General features: G+C 42.8%; 1 protein-coding gene and 1 long non-coding RNA gene across 20 annotated transcripts in view; one reads left to right on the plus strand and one right to left on the minus strand.

Annotated features, from left to right (window-relative positions):
• Positions 1 to 128: 128 nt before the first annotated feature.
• LOC134452974 (uncharacterized) lies at positions 129 to 6,690 on the minus strand. Its single transcript, XR_010035533.1, has 3 exons — positions 6,595 to 6,690; positions 3,347 to 3,438; positions 129 to 444 (listed from the first exon to the last, which is right to left on the minus strand). It is a non-coding gene; the product is annotated as an uncharacterized LOC134452974 (long non-coding RNA).
• A 77-nt stretch (positions 6,691 to 6,767) lies between these two features.
• picalma (phosphatidylinositol binding clathrin assembly protein a) overlaps positions 6,768 to 17,963 on the plus strand; it is a 38,869-nt gene continuing 27,673 nt past the window's right edge. For 11 of the 19 annotated variants that reach the window (XM_063203673.1, XM_063203683.1, XM_063203677.1 and 8 more), the window contains exons 1-3: positions 6,768 to 6,883; positions 7,018 to 7,253; positions 17,787 to 17,929. In XM_063203673.1, the coding sequence (XP_063059743.1) occupies positions 7,124 to 7,253; positions 17,787 to 17,929 (273 nt within the window). In that variant the 5' untranslated portion in view covers positions 6,768 to 6,883; positions 7,018 to 7,123. The remainder of the gene's footprint in view (positions 6,884 to 7,017; positions 7,254 to 17,786; positions 17,930 to 17,963) is intronic. The other 8 variants (XM_063203685.1, XM_063203682.1, XM_063203687.1 and 5 more) reach the window with 2 other exon arrangements.

Below are 17,963 nucleotides of genomic sequence, written 5' to 3' on the forward strand. Positions count from 1 at the left end.
CAAGTCTTTGTCAAGTTAAAGCAATGAAAGATACATAATAAATGTGTGTGATTAATAAATATCTGTATATATAACTGTAATATCTGTATGTATAATATCAATAAATGAGTGAGTAGGTTCAAGAAAAAGCGCTTTTCTACTGAAAGCGCTAGAAAAAAACGTAAAGTCTGTGTGCGGTCCTAAGTGGTTTCGATCGAGGAATTCGTGAATGGGCCCAAATTATCCAAACTTGGCCCGTTACAAACGGGCAAAAGAGGGAGACGATGATTGACACAGGGGTGGGAAGGGGTGAGGTATGTGGGAAGGGGGGTGCACAAGGGCCCATCTCTCTTCTGAATCTCAATGGATCCTGACAGACACGGAAAAGGCCTCTCTCATGGGGACAGAAAGCGTCACCCATCACTCCATCGTCCATGATGGCCATGTCTGGCACATTCGAGTGACCTACGAAGAAGAAGAAAAAAAACGTCCAAGGACCAAAACCAAACTCTAGCAACTCATGTAATAGAGATACTGTATAGCATGTACGCGCACCCAGTGAAAGCACCATGGCCACACACACATTAAAAGCAACACAACACAGTCCAACACACAAAGACACCACATCCTCCTGGAAAAGGGGAGGGGGGATCAGGTGGCTATATGGACAGGCCGGCATGGGAAGTGAAAACAGAAGCAGTGGTATGGAGATCGTTTTACACATCCCTCCCTTGTAATGACCCACTTGGCAGCCGTCTGAAAATGATCAGGTCACTCCGGCCTGTGTGAGAGCCTCTGAGACACGGCTGTGCATTGTCTATGTGCATGTTATGTGTGCATGTATATGTTTCGTACATTTATATCACAACAGCTCCGGTGTCATTTTTGTAAACTTTTTTTCTGTTATTTTCAAATTATATAATAATAATAATATCTGGATTTGTAAAGCGCACTAACCTACAAGGCATGCAGCTCAAAGTGCTTAACAAATGGATAAACATCATGATAAAAATGAAAATAAAAAGTGAGGTTGAAAAGAGAGACAGAAATAAAAAAGAAGCAAGTAGAGCAAGAGAAGAGCATAGCAAGAAGACAAGAGAAGAAACTAAACAGAAAAGAGAAAATAAGTAGATAGATAAATAAGTAGATGTAGAGAAAATGAAATAAGGAGTTTAAAAGGTACACTGTGTAAGATTTGTAGTTGTTTATTTCCAGAATTCATGCTACCCATTCACTAATGTTACAGTTTTCATGAATACTTACCACCACCATCAAATTGTAAGTATTCCTTATGACTGGAAAAATTGCACTTTTCATACATGAAAAGGGGGATCTTTTCCATGGTCCGCCATTTTGAATTTCTTTTTTAATTTTGCATTTTTTTTGCTGTAAAAATGACTGTACTTGGGCCATACTAGAAAAAATAGTTTATTACTTAGTAAACTTTCATGAAAAGAACAAATTTGGCAATAGGCAGCCCAGTTTCAATGAGCAGCATAGTTGCATTACCTTTTTTGACCATTTCCTGCACAGTGTACCTTTAAAGAAGACATAAGTAGAGAGTATAGACTAGAGGAATAAGGTCCACAAGGGTTAGGCCCAGGATAGGCCCAGGATAAGTGATAGTCACAGTGAATGGGGCGCTCAGATGTGGCCCCTGGTGGCAACAGGGGTGAGGAAAAACTCGCTTTTCACTTGATTCATGGTTTATAGGGGGGAAAAGCTCAATGAGGTCTGACAAAAAACCCATATAATCAGGAAGAAACCTCATGCAAAGACCAGCGGCCACGTAGGGGTGCACCCTGCCAGGGCTAGTTCTAAACAGATTAAGGACGCTGTGACGCCTGGGCAGCTAGGAGTAGGCAAGGGTGAAAAGGTGGGTCTTCTCTCTGCCAAAAAAGTGAATTGACAAACTGCAACTCTCTCAAATCATATCACTTTGCCATTTTGATTTAAAGTTCTGAGACTTCTCCAGATGTTGACCTTTGATTGTACTTAGTTTGTTTCCCCCAAATCTGTACTCCACATTACTGAACATTCATTAATGAAAATGGGTAGAAGTCAAACACCAAAACGTCAATTCTGATGCATCCACCTGCAATCATTTCATACAACTGTGCCCTTTAGTGCTCCAAAAACCAAATACAGTATCCATAAAGTATATCAATTAATATTGCTATATAAATATGATAGAAATTACAAATACATGTAGTCATTGGTTGCTCTGAAGCATATAGTGAAAGTGGAGTGGTCTCACACAGACAACATGATCGACAGAGGGCGGCAAAGCTGATGAACGACTGAAACCATTACATTATTTTGACAATGAGCCTGTTTATATGCACATCAATAAACCGTTTATAATCAGGTTTTTGGAGTAACCAGTTTATTAAAAAAAAATTGTCTATTTACGACACAGGCCAGCTTGAGACGTGGACAGGAAGCATGGCAGACGAGTGCCCTACTGGTTGGCCACGGCAGGGCCTGGAGTAACCGGTTTATTCAAGTGCTCATATACAGTAAAAAAAAAGTTTATAATAAAAAAGTAAAAAGTAAAGGTTTATTGCCGTTATCGGTTTATGAGAAATCCGATTCCCACACGTAGGTTTTTGACTAATAAACTGATTTCTCAAGACATACAGTATACCTTAGGTTATTATCGGGTTATTGACATTCTAGAATAATAAGTGGCCAATCACTAGCCTTGAATTCCAGTTTCGTGTCACACACTTGAGTGGCAGGCAACCAACAGACTGCATATAAATGACAATAAACAGTTTACTCCAATTGTTTATTGTAATAACCCAATAATTGTGGTAGTGTAAACAGGCTCAATGTTATTTCCTCAACAATAAATTGAGTTTTTCATTAAACCGGACAACCAAAACATGTACAGGTAATGTAGGAGAAGCTCACTCACTGAAGCTTAAAAAATATTTAACTTGACTAGACTTGACAATGAGGTGGTGGCTTTTAGGGTGTTGAGTGAGGAGTGAGGCGAAACTGTACAGATGGCCATGGGCTGCATTGTTTAGGGAGAGAGAGGCCTTTGTGGAGCTAGCCTGCCTGGGTAGACGGGAAGGCCCACTCCATGTCCCAGGTGGTAGGGGTGGAGGTATGTGGGTGGGGTGGTGGGTAGTGGGTAGATATCAACAGGATGCTTTATTGTTTATGCGTGAAACACAAACCATCAGTTCAGGGCCACTGACAGCTTTGGCCAAGGCCAGGACAAAGTCATCTGAAAGGGCCATCCATTCAATATATAGTACAAAATATGAAGACCCAATTCCTTCCCCCACCTCCCTCTGGGCTCAGGGCAACTGACCCCTTTGTCCCCCCTGTCAGTTTCAATGCACAAGGTACTCACATCGGTAGGAGGAGCACACCACTTCCACAGTAGCGGTTGACCTCATCAAGAGTCTTATGGAGCGCTGGCCAATGCCGGTAATGATGAGGTACCTGCAGTATTTCAATGCAGAGTGAAGTGGTCAGACACAGACCTTGTAGATAACATATTACACAATGATGCTCCATTACTATTCTAGGGATACTTATCCATTTAAATAACAAAGTAATCCTTGTGAAATGGCAGGGAAATCGTTTTCTTTTGTACCAGTCAGTCAGTATCAACTCAATTTAAAATACATGTTAGTGCTTATGGTAATATCGGTCTCTGTCTCGCATAATTTTCTTCTTATGGCACAGGTGCAAATATATGTTGACTCATTAAATTTACTAGAGTTGCACAAAGTTGAAGTAGAAGTACTGTTACAGATTGAAATGAGTTGAAACCATGTAAGATCATTCTACTACTGTTGTAATTACAGATATAAGAGCCTTCATCCCCTCAGCTGTAGCCCTATTCAAAAAAGATGAACAATGCTATCCAGCCTCAGCATACATGTATTGTCTTGTCTTGTTATGTCCTGTTTTGTCATGTCTTGTCTATTGATTGGAGCCACGCCAAAGACAACTTTCTGTTTCACATGTTACAGACAATAAAGTTTTATCTTATCTCTTATCTTATCTTATCTTACCTGTAAGAGTACTTCTACTTCTATTTTATACTTTGTACAACTCTACCTTTTACTGCCAGAAAAGTGGCAAAGAGTAGGACCCCATGAAGCAGTAGTTCTAATCATAAGGGTATGGAGCGGCAGATAAGTGGGTTACACTCAGAAATGACACTTTCCCAATGGAAGGTAAAGTTAAGATAATAGTTTTTTTAGGTTTAGGAAGTAGGGTTAGGGGTTAGGTTAATTTGCACTTAACTGTAAAGGTGAAGAATTGCTTGGTAAGGATTTGGTTGATTTTCACATAATTAGTAAATTTGTATACATAATTTTGGTATAACATCTTTGCCATAAGGGTATACCTTCAACACATCTTTTAGTGTCTAGCTCTGGGCTTCCTTCGGTGTCCGTCTCTGGCTCCCTGTCTCCCTTTCGGTCTCCCTTTCTGTCTCCCTTTCTCTCTCTCTCTCGTTTTCTTTCACTGTCCGTCTCTGTCTCCCTTTCTGTCTGTCTGTCTGCCTGCCTGCCTGCCAATTTATGTAAAGACATCGCCCCTGCGCATTATGAGGCTACACATATCAGTCATATTGTAGTGCACCGCAAAGCCACTGGAGGGAGAGAAGATCAACAGACAGACATAAACTACATGAATGAAGACACACCAATTATTACTGGACTGTAAACTCTTGGAATACTAAAAACAGAAGGACAGCAGCAAACAACAAATAAACCATGCAGACCAAACAGAAGATTGGGCATGAAGTCTTAGTACATTTTGAGATGTCTTGTAATCTTAACGTGAAGGCACAACATTTTTTGCATGAGGCCAACTTTGCATCAACTTAATCTTAACATTCTCCCTGTCCTTATACGTGAAGGAAGAGCAAATTCAGTCAAAAAGATCAGGAAAGCTAATTGAAATGCCATTCCATAAACAATGTCATCTGTTAACTCTTGTCCTATGAAAAGCTGTAGGCCTACATGAAAGAGTAAACGTTGGCTCCACCATATGGTACTACAGTTCGCCTCCAGCTAAACATTTTCTCCCTTCAGACCATGTTACAACTACTTGCCACCAGATGTCACCCTTTATTTACATACACCACTTTCTTGAGAGTTTCTCAACTGGGGCTCTAGACCTCCAAGGGCTATTAGAGAGCCCTTGGGGGGCGTGAAGGGAAACTCTCACATTAGTCTACAAAGCTTTATAATAACCATGCAGCATAATCAATAATAGCATACAGAAAATTATTACTATTTTACATTATATACTGTATACAGGCTGTGCTGTTGGGTGGGGGGACGTTGGCATGCTTATGGGGGCAGGAGGGTTGGCAGGCTTATGAGGTTAGGGAGATATTGCTTCAAAGAAGTTGATAATCACGGGTTTAAAGTGACCCTAAGCAGTTTTCATCTCTGGCTGCCCAACAGGTTTACAGTGTTAGAGCAATTTTCACATTACATTACAAGCTGACACTTTTATCCAAAGCAATTTACTGTTATCTTAGATCCAGGGTATTGGTTACAGTCCCTGGAGTAGTGTGGGGTTAGGTGGCCCTTGCTCAAGGGCACCCCAGCCATGGAGTGAGGTAGGCAGTGGAAGGGTGGGTTTCGAATGTGCAACTCTTTGATCTATAGGTTTTATAAAACCCATCTCAAAAACCATTAAGCCACGGCTGCCCTATTTTGGCCTTCCTGACATACTTTCTATTTCATTTATACACTGCAGACCACTTGTGAGTCTTAGTAGACAGGAACAGAGACAAGTACTGATTCACTGAAAAGGCATGGTGTGTGACAGTCATTGGCAGCATAATGTATTCAGAAGTGATGTTATACGTTGATAAATCATTGAAATTATTTTAGAAATGTTATTTGAAAGAGATTTAGCATTAAACCTTTAAACATATATCAAAGAAATCACTTTTTTGCAAGAGGAGATATAGAGAATCCCAAACATAGTTAATCGGGTCCGTGTCACTCACAACTGTTTCCCAGTGTAGGCCTAATTCACTGAGGTTGTCAGAGTGTAAGATTTGAGTGAGAATCAGGCCAAACAAATTGGCTGGAGGGGGCTGCCTGTGCAGTAGAGAACATTCACATAAAGAATGTATGGGCAGTCTGTAAGTTGTGCAGATGAGGTCAAAGAGGAAAATTATCATTGTGGATGCACAATAAGGCATGTTGATGGTGAGACTCAGGTTGACATTTTTTAGGAATTATGGGTACATAGACTGAGAGGATTTTCATTCATCCAGGTCATCCTCAAGGAAAAGGTACTTTTGACATGTATTTTACCTCATGGGCTTGTTTGGTGACTTGCTTTGCACGTGCACAACTTTTGGATTCCTATCTGAACATGTAGTAGCCTACATCCAACTATCAATTTCTGATAATTTACTGGAGGTACTCAGTGCACATGCTAGATAAAATGAAACTTGGCCTATTTGAGAAGTTCTAACAACATTTCCCTTCAGTGGTCACTGGGCAGCAGTTGATCTGTAAACAACCTTGGAAACAAAACGCTAAGTGAAGGAACATAGTTAAGTGTGTAGCACTATCTGTCAAAATGGAACAGATGAAACACCTGTTAATTTCTTACCATGCGTGCACTGCATCTCCTCAACTGCAGGGTTAACGGTACGCTCTAGTTCTCTCTCACTTCAACGTCCACCCAAACCTTGGGAGGCTCCACCGCCCGGCTGTCTGCGAGGACTGAACAGAGGAAGCAGACCCGCCATTTTCCTGCAAGCCTCCGGTCCTTTTAAACCCAGCAGGGGGAGGCGAACACGGAGAGGAGGACACCGAAGGAGGGGGGACAGAGAGAAAGAGTGAGAGTGTATGAGAGAGGGTTTCAAAGGGGACTATTTCCACAGAAAGGAGCTCATTGGGTAGGCTTGTGTAAATGTGTTCGTTACCTCACCGCTTGAACAATTACTATGAATTAGCTTTGTCTAAACACGGAGCTGTCTGTGGCTACCAGCTAGCCATTTCATCTCTCCCCGTCTTTTCATTCTTTCCCCAGTGTGTCAAGTGGTGGAACCGTGGAAGACGAGGAAGACAATAACCGTTCCATCGGATTCACATAACGTTCGGTTCAGCTCAATCAGGTTGTTTGGACAAGACTGAAGATGTCTGGACAAAGCATAACGGATAGGATAACTGCAGCCCAACATAGTGTCACCGGTTCTGCGGTATCCAAAACGGTGTGCAAGGCAACCACGCACGAAATTATGGGGCCAAAAAAGAAACATTTGGATTGTAAGTAACATTTATCAACCTGTTCAGTAAATTGATACATTGTCGCTGTTTCTCCCTTTGTTGCTGCATCGGTAGATGTAGCGGTTACAATGTTTCCCTGTTGCCTTTTGTGTGGAGGTTAGACCAGCTGAGGCCTAAATAACAGGCTAGTCTTTTGCGTATCTGTTAGCTTGCCAACTTTCTAGGTCCATAGCATATCTAGCTAACGTCTACCCCAGTTCTAGATATTTTTCTTTGCCTGGTTCAAGCAGGTCCCTGCATGATAACTGACTGTATGCAGCTCAAGGTTACCTTGTGTTCCCAATTGTGCAAAAATGTCTAGCTCTTCCAGGTAGACAAAACAACGTAAACGATGTGATTAAGTGGATTAACGTTCCGCTCCTTGCATTCTGGCACCAGCCCCCAGTATTTAACGCAACAAATAATTAACCACTCTGAGATGGCCCAGTTTTCCATCTGTTGTGCGATATAATGTTCATGAAACGCATCCGTGTATTCACTAAAAGCTGCGGTTTTCATGTTTCCTGTCACGTTTGACACCTAGCCTAGAACTAGGGTACTGGTGGTAGTTGGCCATTCATTGGGCTGAACGTTCAGCAGTGTAAATTTTTACAATGAAATTGTGAAACATTGCCATTCTTTCAAAACGGACATGGCATGTTCATGGCACGTCATTTTCTCTGGAGTCTACAGTCATTTTCTATGTGCGAGTTGTGAGGTTAAGCGTTGGCATGACCAAATATAAGGCCACGTTACAACAAGCTGATGTTATTACCAAAGTTTATGTGACCATTGATCCTTGAATGTCACACAGGTATTTTTAAAGCCTTCTAGTAACGATCAGTTTAACATCAACATAAACAGAGCTGGGACAATGTGGTAACATGAAGACTATTCAGTTTCATAGTCCTTTTGCTTAGTTAAGACTTTCATGTGGGGCAGAAATATGTTGGTCTATTTTTGCCATAGCCTATTCGAATGGAAATGAACACCTCTTTAAACACTATGTGCTACTATTTGTTGAGTTAGGCAAACATTACTTGTATCGCTCAATGTGACCAATGTCTTCTTTTGAATCGCTCACGAATTTAATGAGATGTGTGAGGCAACAGTACTTCTGATGTGCAACAGTTTAAGTGCCACAGAAGTAAAGTTTGTCAGTGTAATATTGTCATTTGAGCTTCTGCATTCCTCTGGCTACTCTCCGATAGTCAGTTTTTGTCCTTTGCCTAGAGTGGCCATGACTAGTTTTATAGTGCTTGTAAAAGACCGTGGCAGGGCAGTGTTTGAATAGGTTTATCTAGCAAGCCTCCCTCCCTCCCTTGTCTGGCTATCTGTCGATACAGCAGCGTGGCATTTGCTTGTTCACTCCCTCACTCATCTTCTCGTCTTTTTTATTTCTGTACCATCTTTCTGGGCGCCAGAGTTAGAGCCGGGTGCATGCAGGCAGGCAGGCTCTTAGTCAGTCACAGTGTTGCCACATCAAGCGCCTTCTCACCCGACACTGCTTATTTACATACACACTAATGGAGTGTGGTCACAGCCATGTGCAGCTGATTTCCTGCGAGAGATTATATTTAGCCTTGGCAACATGTGAAGAAATGTCATAGGCTGACATTGGTGTATTTAAAAACCCAGCAAGAGTGTTGTTCCGACCAGCAGTCTATCATGCAAGAGAGCGAGACAGAGTAGGTACTAGGCTAGGACTTGTAGCTGCTGCAACAGTCTAACAATGGGCTGGTGGTCAGCATGCTTTTTCTGTTGTTCTGAGCTTGGCGAGTGCGCAAAAAGAGGAATGTGACGACGCTTGTAGGTATTTCAGGGTGTCTGCGGTGCTCTTGTGTTTGGAGTTTCCTTCTGGACAAAAATAGGCCGCTTGTCTCACTCTCTGCCCCCACTCCCACCCTTTGATTTGAACACGAGATATGGCTCATGCTTCCAGGTCCTTTGATTGGGGCTGGGTTTCCGTTCCGGCCCCTCTGTTCAGACATTCTCTCACTGCGCTTATGTACAGTACGTTACACTGGAGGGGATTCAGAGGCAAGCAGAGTGACATTTGCCTGTCTGAGCCTGAACGTTGGCTAGACCGTGGCTCTCTTCTGTTCCTCTGAAACCTCATCAGACCTGCCTTGGTTGCACTACAACAGGTGCTCTATGGTAGAATCTGTGTAGAATCTCTCTGTCCATTTTGCGACAAGCTCTTCTCTGTGTCTTTTTTTGCCGGCATATTAACAGCAGAATTAACTGCAGTCCCTTTTAAATGTGTCCTCTTCAGGGGGAATTATTTGAAATCAAGTCACAAAATGATACCAGCCAGTTGGCAACAGAAAGTGCAAGTGAGTGCGGCTGAACCAATTCTGATCAATGGTGGTGACGTCCTCCTTATTCGGTGTGCTGAAGCCTCAGGGGGTGGCTATTGGCTAACCTACCTCTTCATTTTACCTGCCAACTCAAATACATTCTATTGTATCGTTTTTGTCTTGGGCGTAGTTTTAAAAAAGGCCTGAGACATAACTGCAGGTTTTTGTAATGTCTAGAGTGCTCACGTTTTGGATGTAGTTTCCAAAATGGAATTAATGAAGGCTGGCACGAGTCACAGTGGCTTTCAAACATCATTTCAATTCTTCTCTTGAGGATCATGGGGGTTTAGCCAACAGTGTTCACGGTAATTTCCCAGCCTGTGGTATTTGACTTTATAACCTACTTCACGCAACCCTGCTAGGCAAAGCAGCAGTCCCTTCTAATTCTGCACCAAGAAGGCAGTGGTTCCCATGCTTAAACTATGCTGTAGCCCAGTTTTGAGGCCTAGATTTAGTTTATCTCTGAGGCCTACATATGTTCACCGTATGGAATCAGCTGAGAGCGACGCATGAGTGTTGCATGTGTGCAGTTAACCCATTTGCAACAGTGGAGAGTAATGCCTTATACTTGTTGCAGCTTAATCTGAACCTCTTTCTTGCGGGGTTTAAATTGCCCATTACAGGCAAGATGCCTTCTTGCATAGAAAGAGGGGAGGATCTTTGTTTCGCCACATACATTTTGGATTATAGAGTAGCCATGCCTCTTTGTCAGTCCCTCATAGTGGGTCATTGGGGAGGCAGAGAGGGATTTTGGGTGCAATTGGGAAGGGGTGGGGGGGGGGGGGGGTGGGGGGGGGGGGGGGGGGGGGGGGGGGAGGGTGGGGGTGGGGGGGCTGTATGTGTAGCAGGATGCCTCCTTTCTGATGCCTTTGTCCTCGGCCCCAAATCGAGCTCACCGCTCAGTCAGAAACGGGGCAGGCATTGCTTGCAGCAGAACCCGATCATGTGATCCAAAGGTGGCATCAGATGACTATCACTCAGACTGCCAGGCCGACGCACTACTGCACACTTTGAACAAAGCTCAATGAAATCAGTGGTTAGAAAATCTCTTAAAATCCAGTACCATCAGCTTTTTACCCTGAATGAAACCATATAACCTTACCATATAAATCCGAGCGCAATAAAACCACTGCAAATGTTTCAGAAAATGGAGGATCATTTGGTATTTTATTCATTCAGCCCATAGTAAGTGTGTATGTGTCATTTCTCTGCGTGTTGGCCTGCATTGGCTGCCAATATGAGTTCAAACCACGCACAAGACACTGGCTCTTACTGTGAGGTCCACCTCTACTTACCTAAAATCAATAGTTATGTTTTATCTCCCATTCGGCGTGTTGCAACCCTCACAAGGACCGTATTTGACCTCGTCCTCTCCTTAAATATGGCAATCTCAGTCTAAGCGGTGTTATTTCATAATGGTGAAGAAAGCTGCCAGTCTCTCTCTGTGAGAATATGTTCATCTTCCTTTTAAAGGGATCACTTCCCTTTCTTAAAGTGCTAACGTCCACTCATAAACACTAGCCTATATGCACGCACTGTGACTGCTTTCTCTTTTCCCACAGAAAATGTGTTAAGTCAGAGTGGGTGGGGGTTAGCACCTAATCAGAGACATGGGACAAACGGGCCTAATGATCATACTTGGAAAGGCTATGGTTTGCAGTTTCATGTGAAATGAGTTATGATGTGAATCCCAGAAAACGAATGGCTTAGCCTTTCACTATTCACTACTTTTGTAAGCCAGCTTTGGAAATTACATTTGCAATACAAAATATTTATTTTTTCACTTTGTCAAGATGGTTGGTGTAACTGTCAAGTACTGGGGTAAACCCTGTTCTTCTTTCCAGCATATCTGTAGGTTGGTTTGTGTCCTCTACTGTAAGGTGCTTGGCGTTAAAGTGCCTGCTAAGTGTACTGTCATGTACTGTGGGCTATGTAAAGCTGAGCGTGATGCTGAACTGGCCACCCTATATTGAAAGGTCTTGGTCAGGTTAGTGGTGGGGGCTTCTAGGGACAACTGACAACAACATCTGCCAGCATACTCCCACAGAAAATGCCTTTAATCATGACATATGGAGTTCCTGATAAAGAGTGCAAGTGGGAACATACCCGTCTTTGCAGACTTTGTCTCTGTTTGTTGACGTTCACCTTGTTTTTGTTCGGCACCACATTCAAGGCTGCCACTGTGCACTTGGCACATGAGGAGGACAGAGGTGTCCATCCTGGGTTCAGAGAGCAAAAATCTTGCCATAAATTTGATCCAACCAGGTCTGACATCACCTGTGTTGGATAGACTGGAAACTGTGGCAGGGTTTGTACTTTTTAGGGGGTGAACCAACAGAGACGGGCAGACAGGATTTCATCACCACTGTCCGTGGTGCAAAGTACAATCAGGGCTCTAAATTATAACCCCTCAACCGGCCAAATGCATGTGAAAATTCAGTTTGGCTGGTAGAAAAGACCAACTGACTAACCATGTTGACTGGTGATGAGTGTATGTTTGGCTAGTAAGATTATTTTACACCTACTAGCAAAAGTGGCTGGTGATGAAAAAAGTAAATTTAGGCCAGGTTACAATGTAAGACTAGCTCCAGCAAAAAACATTGGGGCAGTGCAAATGTTGTGTGTACCCCCATTGACCTGCAACTGTTGATCAATTTGTGTGGTTTTTGTGGCGTTCAGTTTTTGTTCTGTGGTGCTGCACTACAGAATGGACTACGTAAAGGAAACACTGGACAGACAGGATTTCACGACCACTGTCCATAATGAAGAGGAGGTTACAATGTAAGCTCCAATTCAGTTACAGCTCTGCTGACCAGCTGGCTCGCCCTGGGGCCAGGGAAGCCGACAGGGAATAGACAAGGGGGTCTGTTGTGCTGGGCCCAGGTAGAGAGGGGGCCCAGAATTGGGTCTTAAATTACAACGTATGTATCGGTTGGGGGAACATTTCAGATAACTTTGTGCCGGGACGCTAAAAGCTAGCAGCTGGCTGGCCCTGTGGCTATAGATACATGGCTATATGGGGACTCCTCTTCTCTCCTTGGCTCGGGTGTGTTCCAAGTAGCTGGCTACCATATCCACCAGCACGCAAGAACTTGGAGCACTTGGAGTGTCTGTTGCGTAACATGTTCATAGGTGAATCATGAACTAAAATGATCATTGCACTGCACTGCACTGCACTACACTCCCCTTGACTTCCATTTTTTCTTTTGCAGTCTTTTTTCACTTCCTTATTGCACCGTTTCTATGGATGGACGAACTGACTTGTGGCATAGGTTCCATGCTTTGTCTTGCCCTGGCTGTGTTGTTCTGTGGTGTTAAATTATTGTCTTGAATGGAAACATGTTCTGTATCTAGGGCCTCTTGCATGTAATCTGAACAAGGAGGCTGCCAATGAATGTACTGGTGATGGGTCTATCAGTGGACTGCTTTTTGCGTAAGAGTGAGTTATTGCTACAGTGGATGGCTGGAGACATGGCCAGCAGTGGACTGTTTCAAAGTGCTCCCTGGGACACACACACACACACACACACACTTGAGATTCTGTCTGATTGGGTGAGCTTCTGAGGGAAAAGCATTTCCTGCATTCTTGTCGACTGTTCGCTGCTGGAAATGTAAACAGCCAACAGGATGTTGCCACACAAAAAAATAATGTGCAGGGCTTTCAAATGGGACCACTGGTCGATTGGGGGGATGTGATGCGGGTATGAAATGTGGCCTAAATTGATGGCCAAAATAGAATCTTGAAAGGATTACTTGGTCCCACACAGACCAAGAAGCATCGTGTGGTGCTATGGATAAAGAAATTGTTGAGCCAGTGCGAGTTTTATGCATGTAGCCCCATTGGCGTGTACAGTATGTGCTGCTTTTGGTGAATTTGTGGTGCTTGGTTGTTATTCAGTGGTGCTGCACCATAGAATGGTCTATGGGATATGCTGACGGCCACTTAAATGTATGCACATCCCGCCGCACTGAGGCCAGGCGCAGGACAAAGGCATGTGCCTATCGAGAGAGTAGAGGTCCACACACTAACTCCAACTTGAGGTTTATTTAAGACATGCAATGTTTCGACCCCATCAGGGTCTTCAAGCATGTGCAGTCTTCTAATACTCTCTTTGGAAAGTTGGACATTGTTGCAAATGGTCACAGCAACATTGTGTAGTCTGAGTTTGTCCTTTAATCTGTGTCAGACTGGAAGTTGTGTTGAGGTCATGTACTTGGCACGGTGCCATCTCCAAATATTCACTCTTCGGCCGCCTCCTAATTGACCGGCATTCTTCACATTCATGGCGTGATTGATTTTTCTTTTTTTTTTGGTTAATTAATGAACATTTTCCCCTTAGGAAGTGCTATATCAACACACCACCACAAGTTCACAATGTAACGCATAAACGCACGCGCGCACATACACACATGGATAGTATCTTGCTCCACATACGTATGCTTCCTTTTTATCTAACACTGTATACACTCTCAATTAACCAATTCAGAAAATGAAAAAAATAATGAATAATGTCACAGTTAACCTTTTTTCACCGTTTAGATATTGGGTTAATGTGCTGTTATTATACCCAAGCCAATGCATTGCATTGTGCATCAGTGCTAATGCACTTCTGATTTCGATATCCCTTTCATTGAGCTCAAAGGTGCCCTCTGTCTGATTTGCATTTATAGAGAGCTTTTGAATAATGTTTTAATGGTAACTTCTAACTTACTAATGGAACAGCAAACTGACCACAGAGCAGTGGAGTAGAAAGAGTTATTTAATATGGGCAGTGTGAAGATCTTTTCCATGACATTTTAGTTACTATTCGTAAGCGCATAGGTGAATCAAATGCCACAATTTCTATCTATTTCTTTTGATAACGAGTGAGGATGTTGCATAGTTAGGAGAGTGAGAGGGCACCCCCAGACAGTAACAGACAGAGCAGCAGGTGGTGAGCAGTCCCTTGGGGGAGTTGGCAAGCTGACTGAATGAAGCCGATGAGGTCATTGCTCTCATCTCATTTGGTTGTTTGTACAATTCTGAAGAATTTGTGTGCTGGAGACATGGTGAATATGTCATGGTATAAACTTAGAACACCTTGTTTTAGGCAGGTGCTCCGTTTGCAACTAGGCCTAACATGTTCTTGAGGAGAAAAAAACTGCTTTGCTATGGCAGTGTTTCCAGCACATTTCCATGGTAGGGGATTTGCTGGTATCAGAAACGTGCAGCTATTTTCCTTGGAAAGGTTATGTTAGTTTCATTTGAAATGAAAACCCCTAAAGGCATGCAGTTCTTTGTGAAGCAACTTGAGAAATTACGTTCATGACAAAATCTTAGACATAGTGAAGTTGGTAGGTGTTTTTTTCCAAGTTGGTCATCTTAACTGGTAAATGCTGGGGGAATTGTGGATGGTGTGTTTGTCAGCCAGAGTGATGGAGAACAAAAGACAGCCTCTGCTTTAAGAAGGGATGATTTCATGCCCCTGTTGCTCACTCACGGTATTGCTCATGATTTCTGCATTATGCTACAGTGGCTAATGCACTTTCCTAGAAGGGTGCAGTAAGTGATGTGATGCAAACAGAATGACTGACACACACACGCACGCACGCACGCACGCACGCACGCACGCACGCACGCACGCACGCACGCACGCACGCACGCACGCACACACACACACACACACACACACACACACACACACACACGGAGCCACCACCACCAGGCTCCTACAGTGCTATACTCTTGGCCACATCTCTCCATAGTGAGTAATCATTGACAGCAGCCACCTGTAAAAGTTCAGGGAAAGGCTTCACGGGGCCGCCGGCCATGCTGTTTCCAGTCATGTGATTCAGTCCGGGAGGTTGAATAGTGGTATTGAGTTCTGCTTAGTCAGAGCATCAGTAAACGCAGGGGAGAAGGACCTCCTCCGCCTCCTCCCACCCACTGTCATAAAACTTTAGTATTGAGCTCTCATATAGCTGGTGGAGCTAGAAGGAGAAGGTTTTTTTTTCTGATCTGTTCATGTACTGTAAAATATACAGTTGTAGTAAATATACATAAGGTGGTTAAAGTGAATTGACAACACTATGATGCTTACCAGTTAGAAGTAACATGTAAGCTTACACCTGCTTGTGTGCATTCTTCCTATATACTGCTTTTTAAAACCAGGTTTTTACCTGTAAAAAGAGATTGATTTAAAAAAAAAAAAAAGTGGTTTTCTGGTTTAAAAAAAAAAAATCAAGTTTAGATCAAGTAACTATAGTGCAGAGAAGTTTTGAGTATCACATTAAGTAGGCCTACACCAGTGGTAAAAGTACATTTTTTTTGTTTGGTTTTACAGATCAGTTTCTTTTTTTTTAAAATAAGCCACCTGTACAGTATCTAATGATCCATAAGACACCTGTTGGTTGGTGTTTGTGTTCTGCAGTCATCATCACCATGACCAGGGCCATTCTGTCAGCTTTAAAAGGCCTTTGTTGTCACATTGTCACATGCATGGGCTTTGTCACTGTGCAAAGGGCATGCACAGGTTGCAGCCTAGAGAGTTTTCAATGGAACTCGTCTACTGTATGTGCATGAAAATCATAGAAAGTCTGATAATCAGTAGTTTGGCTGATAAAAGTTTGGGTTTGACAGATCCCACACGTACACTCTGGATCGAAATGAAACTGAAAGTTTCTTCTCAACCAGCTAAATGTGGTGTACACCTTTGTATCATACTCTGTTCCATTTCTCCCTGTCTCATTTATTGAGGCTAGTAAGTAACAGTACAGTTGTGTAACCATGTCTGGCTTAATCACACCACTGCTTATCTGCTGTGTGGTAGCTCTCATTGGTTGTCTAAAGATTGTGTTTTCATGGCCAATATTGACATTGTGTTTTTTCTACCGATTAGTCAACAGGTTAATTAGTTAAACAGTAATTTTATGTTAATGCTGTTATGCCATCCGTAATCTGACAACACTTCAGCAATAGGGTAGCAGCTCATTCAACATGCGCGACAGAAGTTTGACAACATGAATCATGCCTGAGGCTTTTAAACTTCGCTTAGGCTTAATGACTAACTAAATTGCTTTTGAGTTCCTTTGAACACTGAGTTTACACGACAGCTTGGTCTGTGTTAAATAATTTAGAATGAGAAATTTGGTAGTTCCAACAGAACAGATGTGTCTGAGCTTTCATGTGTTCTCTCATTTTAAAAATAATTTAAACTGTTTAATTTGCTCTTTTCTAGTAGTAAGTTAGATTTAATAATCGAATAGATTAAGCTTGTATAACCAAAACCAGAAGTAGTCGTTGTGTGTGTGTCTGTGCATAGCATGTGTGTTTGTGCACGTGCACGTGCACTACTTGCACACATGCCTGACTGTGAAGCACATTTCCTCCTGTACTATAATAGAGTCCAGTGTCTGGTGTAGGGGTGAAACGGTAGCTTCAGACACCATGCTGCTGCAGGCCTGTGCTCCAGGGACTTTTGAGTGTCCCAGACATCCACAGGAATGGCCTGCTGCCTCGGTCCAGCTTGCCAGTTGCTAGTTGCTCCTGGGGCCATATAACTCCAGCACAGTGACCATTTCACTTAGCTTAGCTTAGCTTAATTCACAACGTTTTAGTCTTCGTCCTTTATTTACCCAGAGTTCTAAGACCGAAAGGTGTATATGTCTAAAGTGAAATGGTCAGTGTGAGTTTTATGGTTTTCTTTGATCAGCGATTTAGGATTAATCTTCCAATGCTTTCAGGAAATATATCACAAGTTGTCCATCTGGGGCCTTCACAGTTATAGTGGCCATATTATCCAAATGATACAATGAACAAACACCACTATTTTAAAGGCAAAGCACAGAATGATGGAAGAGCTACTTTTTAAAAAGGTAAGACAAGCCTTCGAAAAACAAAAATACAATGTCTTTCTTTTAGCTTTTTCGGCATTGCACTTCTCTATTCAAAAAGCTTCTTCAGCTTTAAGACGCTTCAGTGCATTTAAACGCAGTCCCCAAAGCCAGTGTGTGGATCTGATGAAGTCCCTTGAATGAGAATTAGAAGGAAAATCCACCCTCCTACAGTAATATCCATTATTATTCCAGTGTTTTTTTGGGTGTAATTGTGAACAAAAATATGTGATGTCAATGAAATGCAATGAATGTAATATTCTCGTTCTAAGTGTCATGCTCTGTGCTTGTTGTGTTGCAGACCTGATTCAGTGCACCAATGAGATGAACGTGAATATCCCCCAGCTTGCCGACACGCTGTTCGAGAGGACCGCCAACACCAGCTGGGTTGTCGTCTTCAAGTCTCTCATCGCAACACACCACCTCATGGTCTACGGCAATGAGGTAAACCCCCTGCCCCCCCCCCCCCCCATTTTTT

The sequence above is a fragment of the Engraulis encrasicolus genome, chromosome 7 (genome assembly GCF_034702125.1).
Source record: "Engraulis encrasicolus isolate BLACKSEA-1 chromosome 7, IST_EnEncr_1.0, whole genome shotgun sequence".
Lineage (NCBI taxonomy): Eukaryota > Metazoa > Chordata > Actinopteri > Clupeiformes > Engraulidae > Engraulis > Engraulis encrasicolus.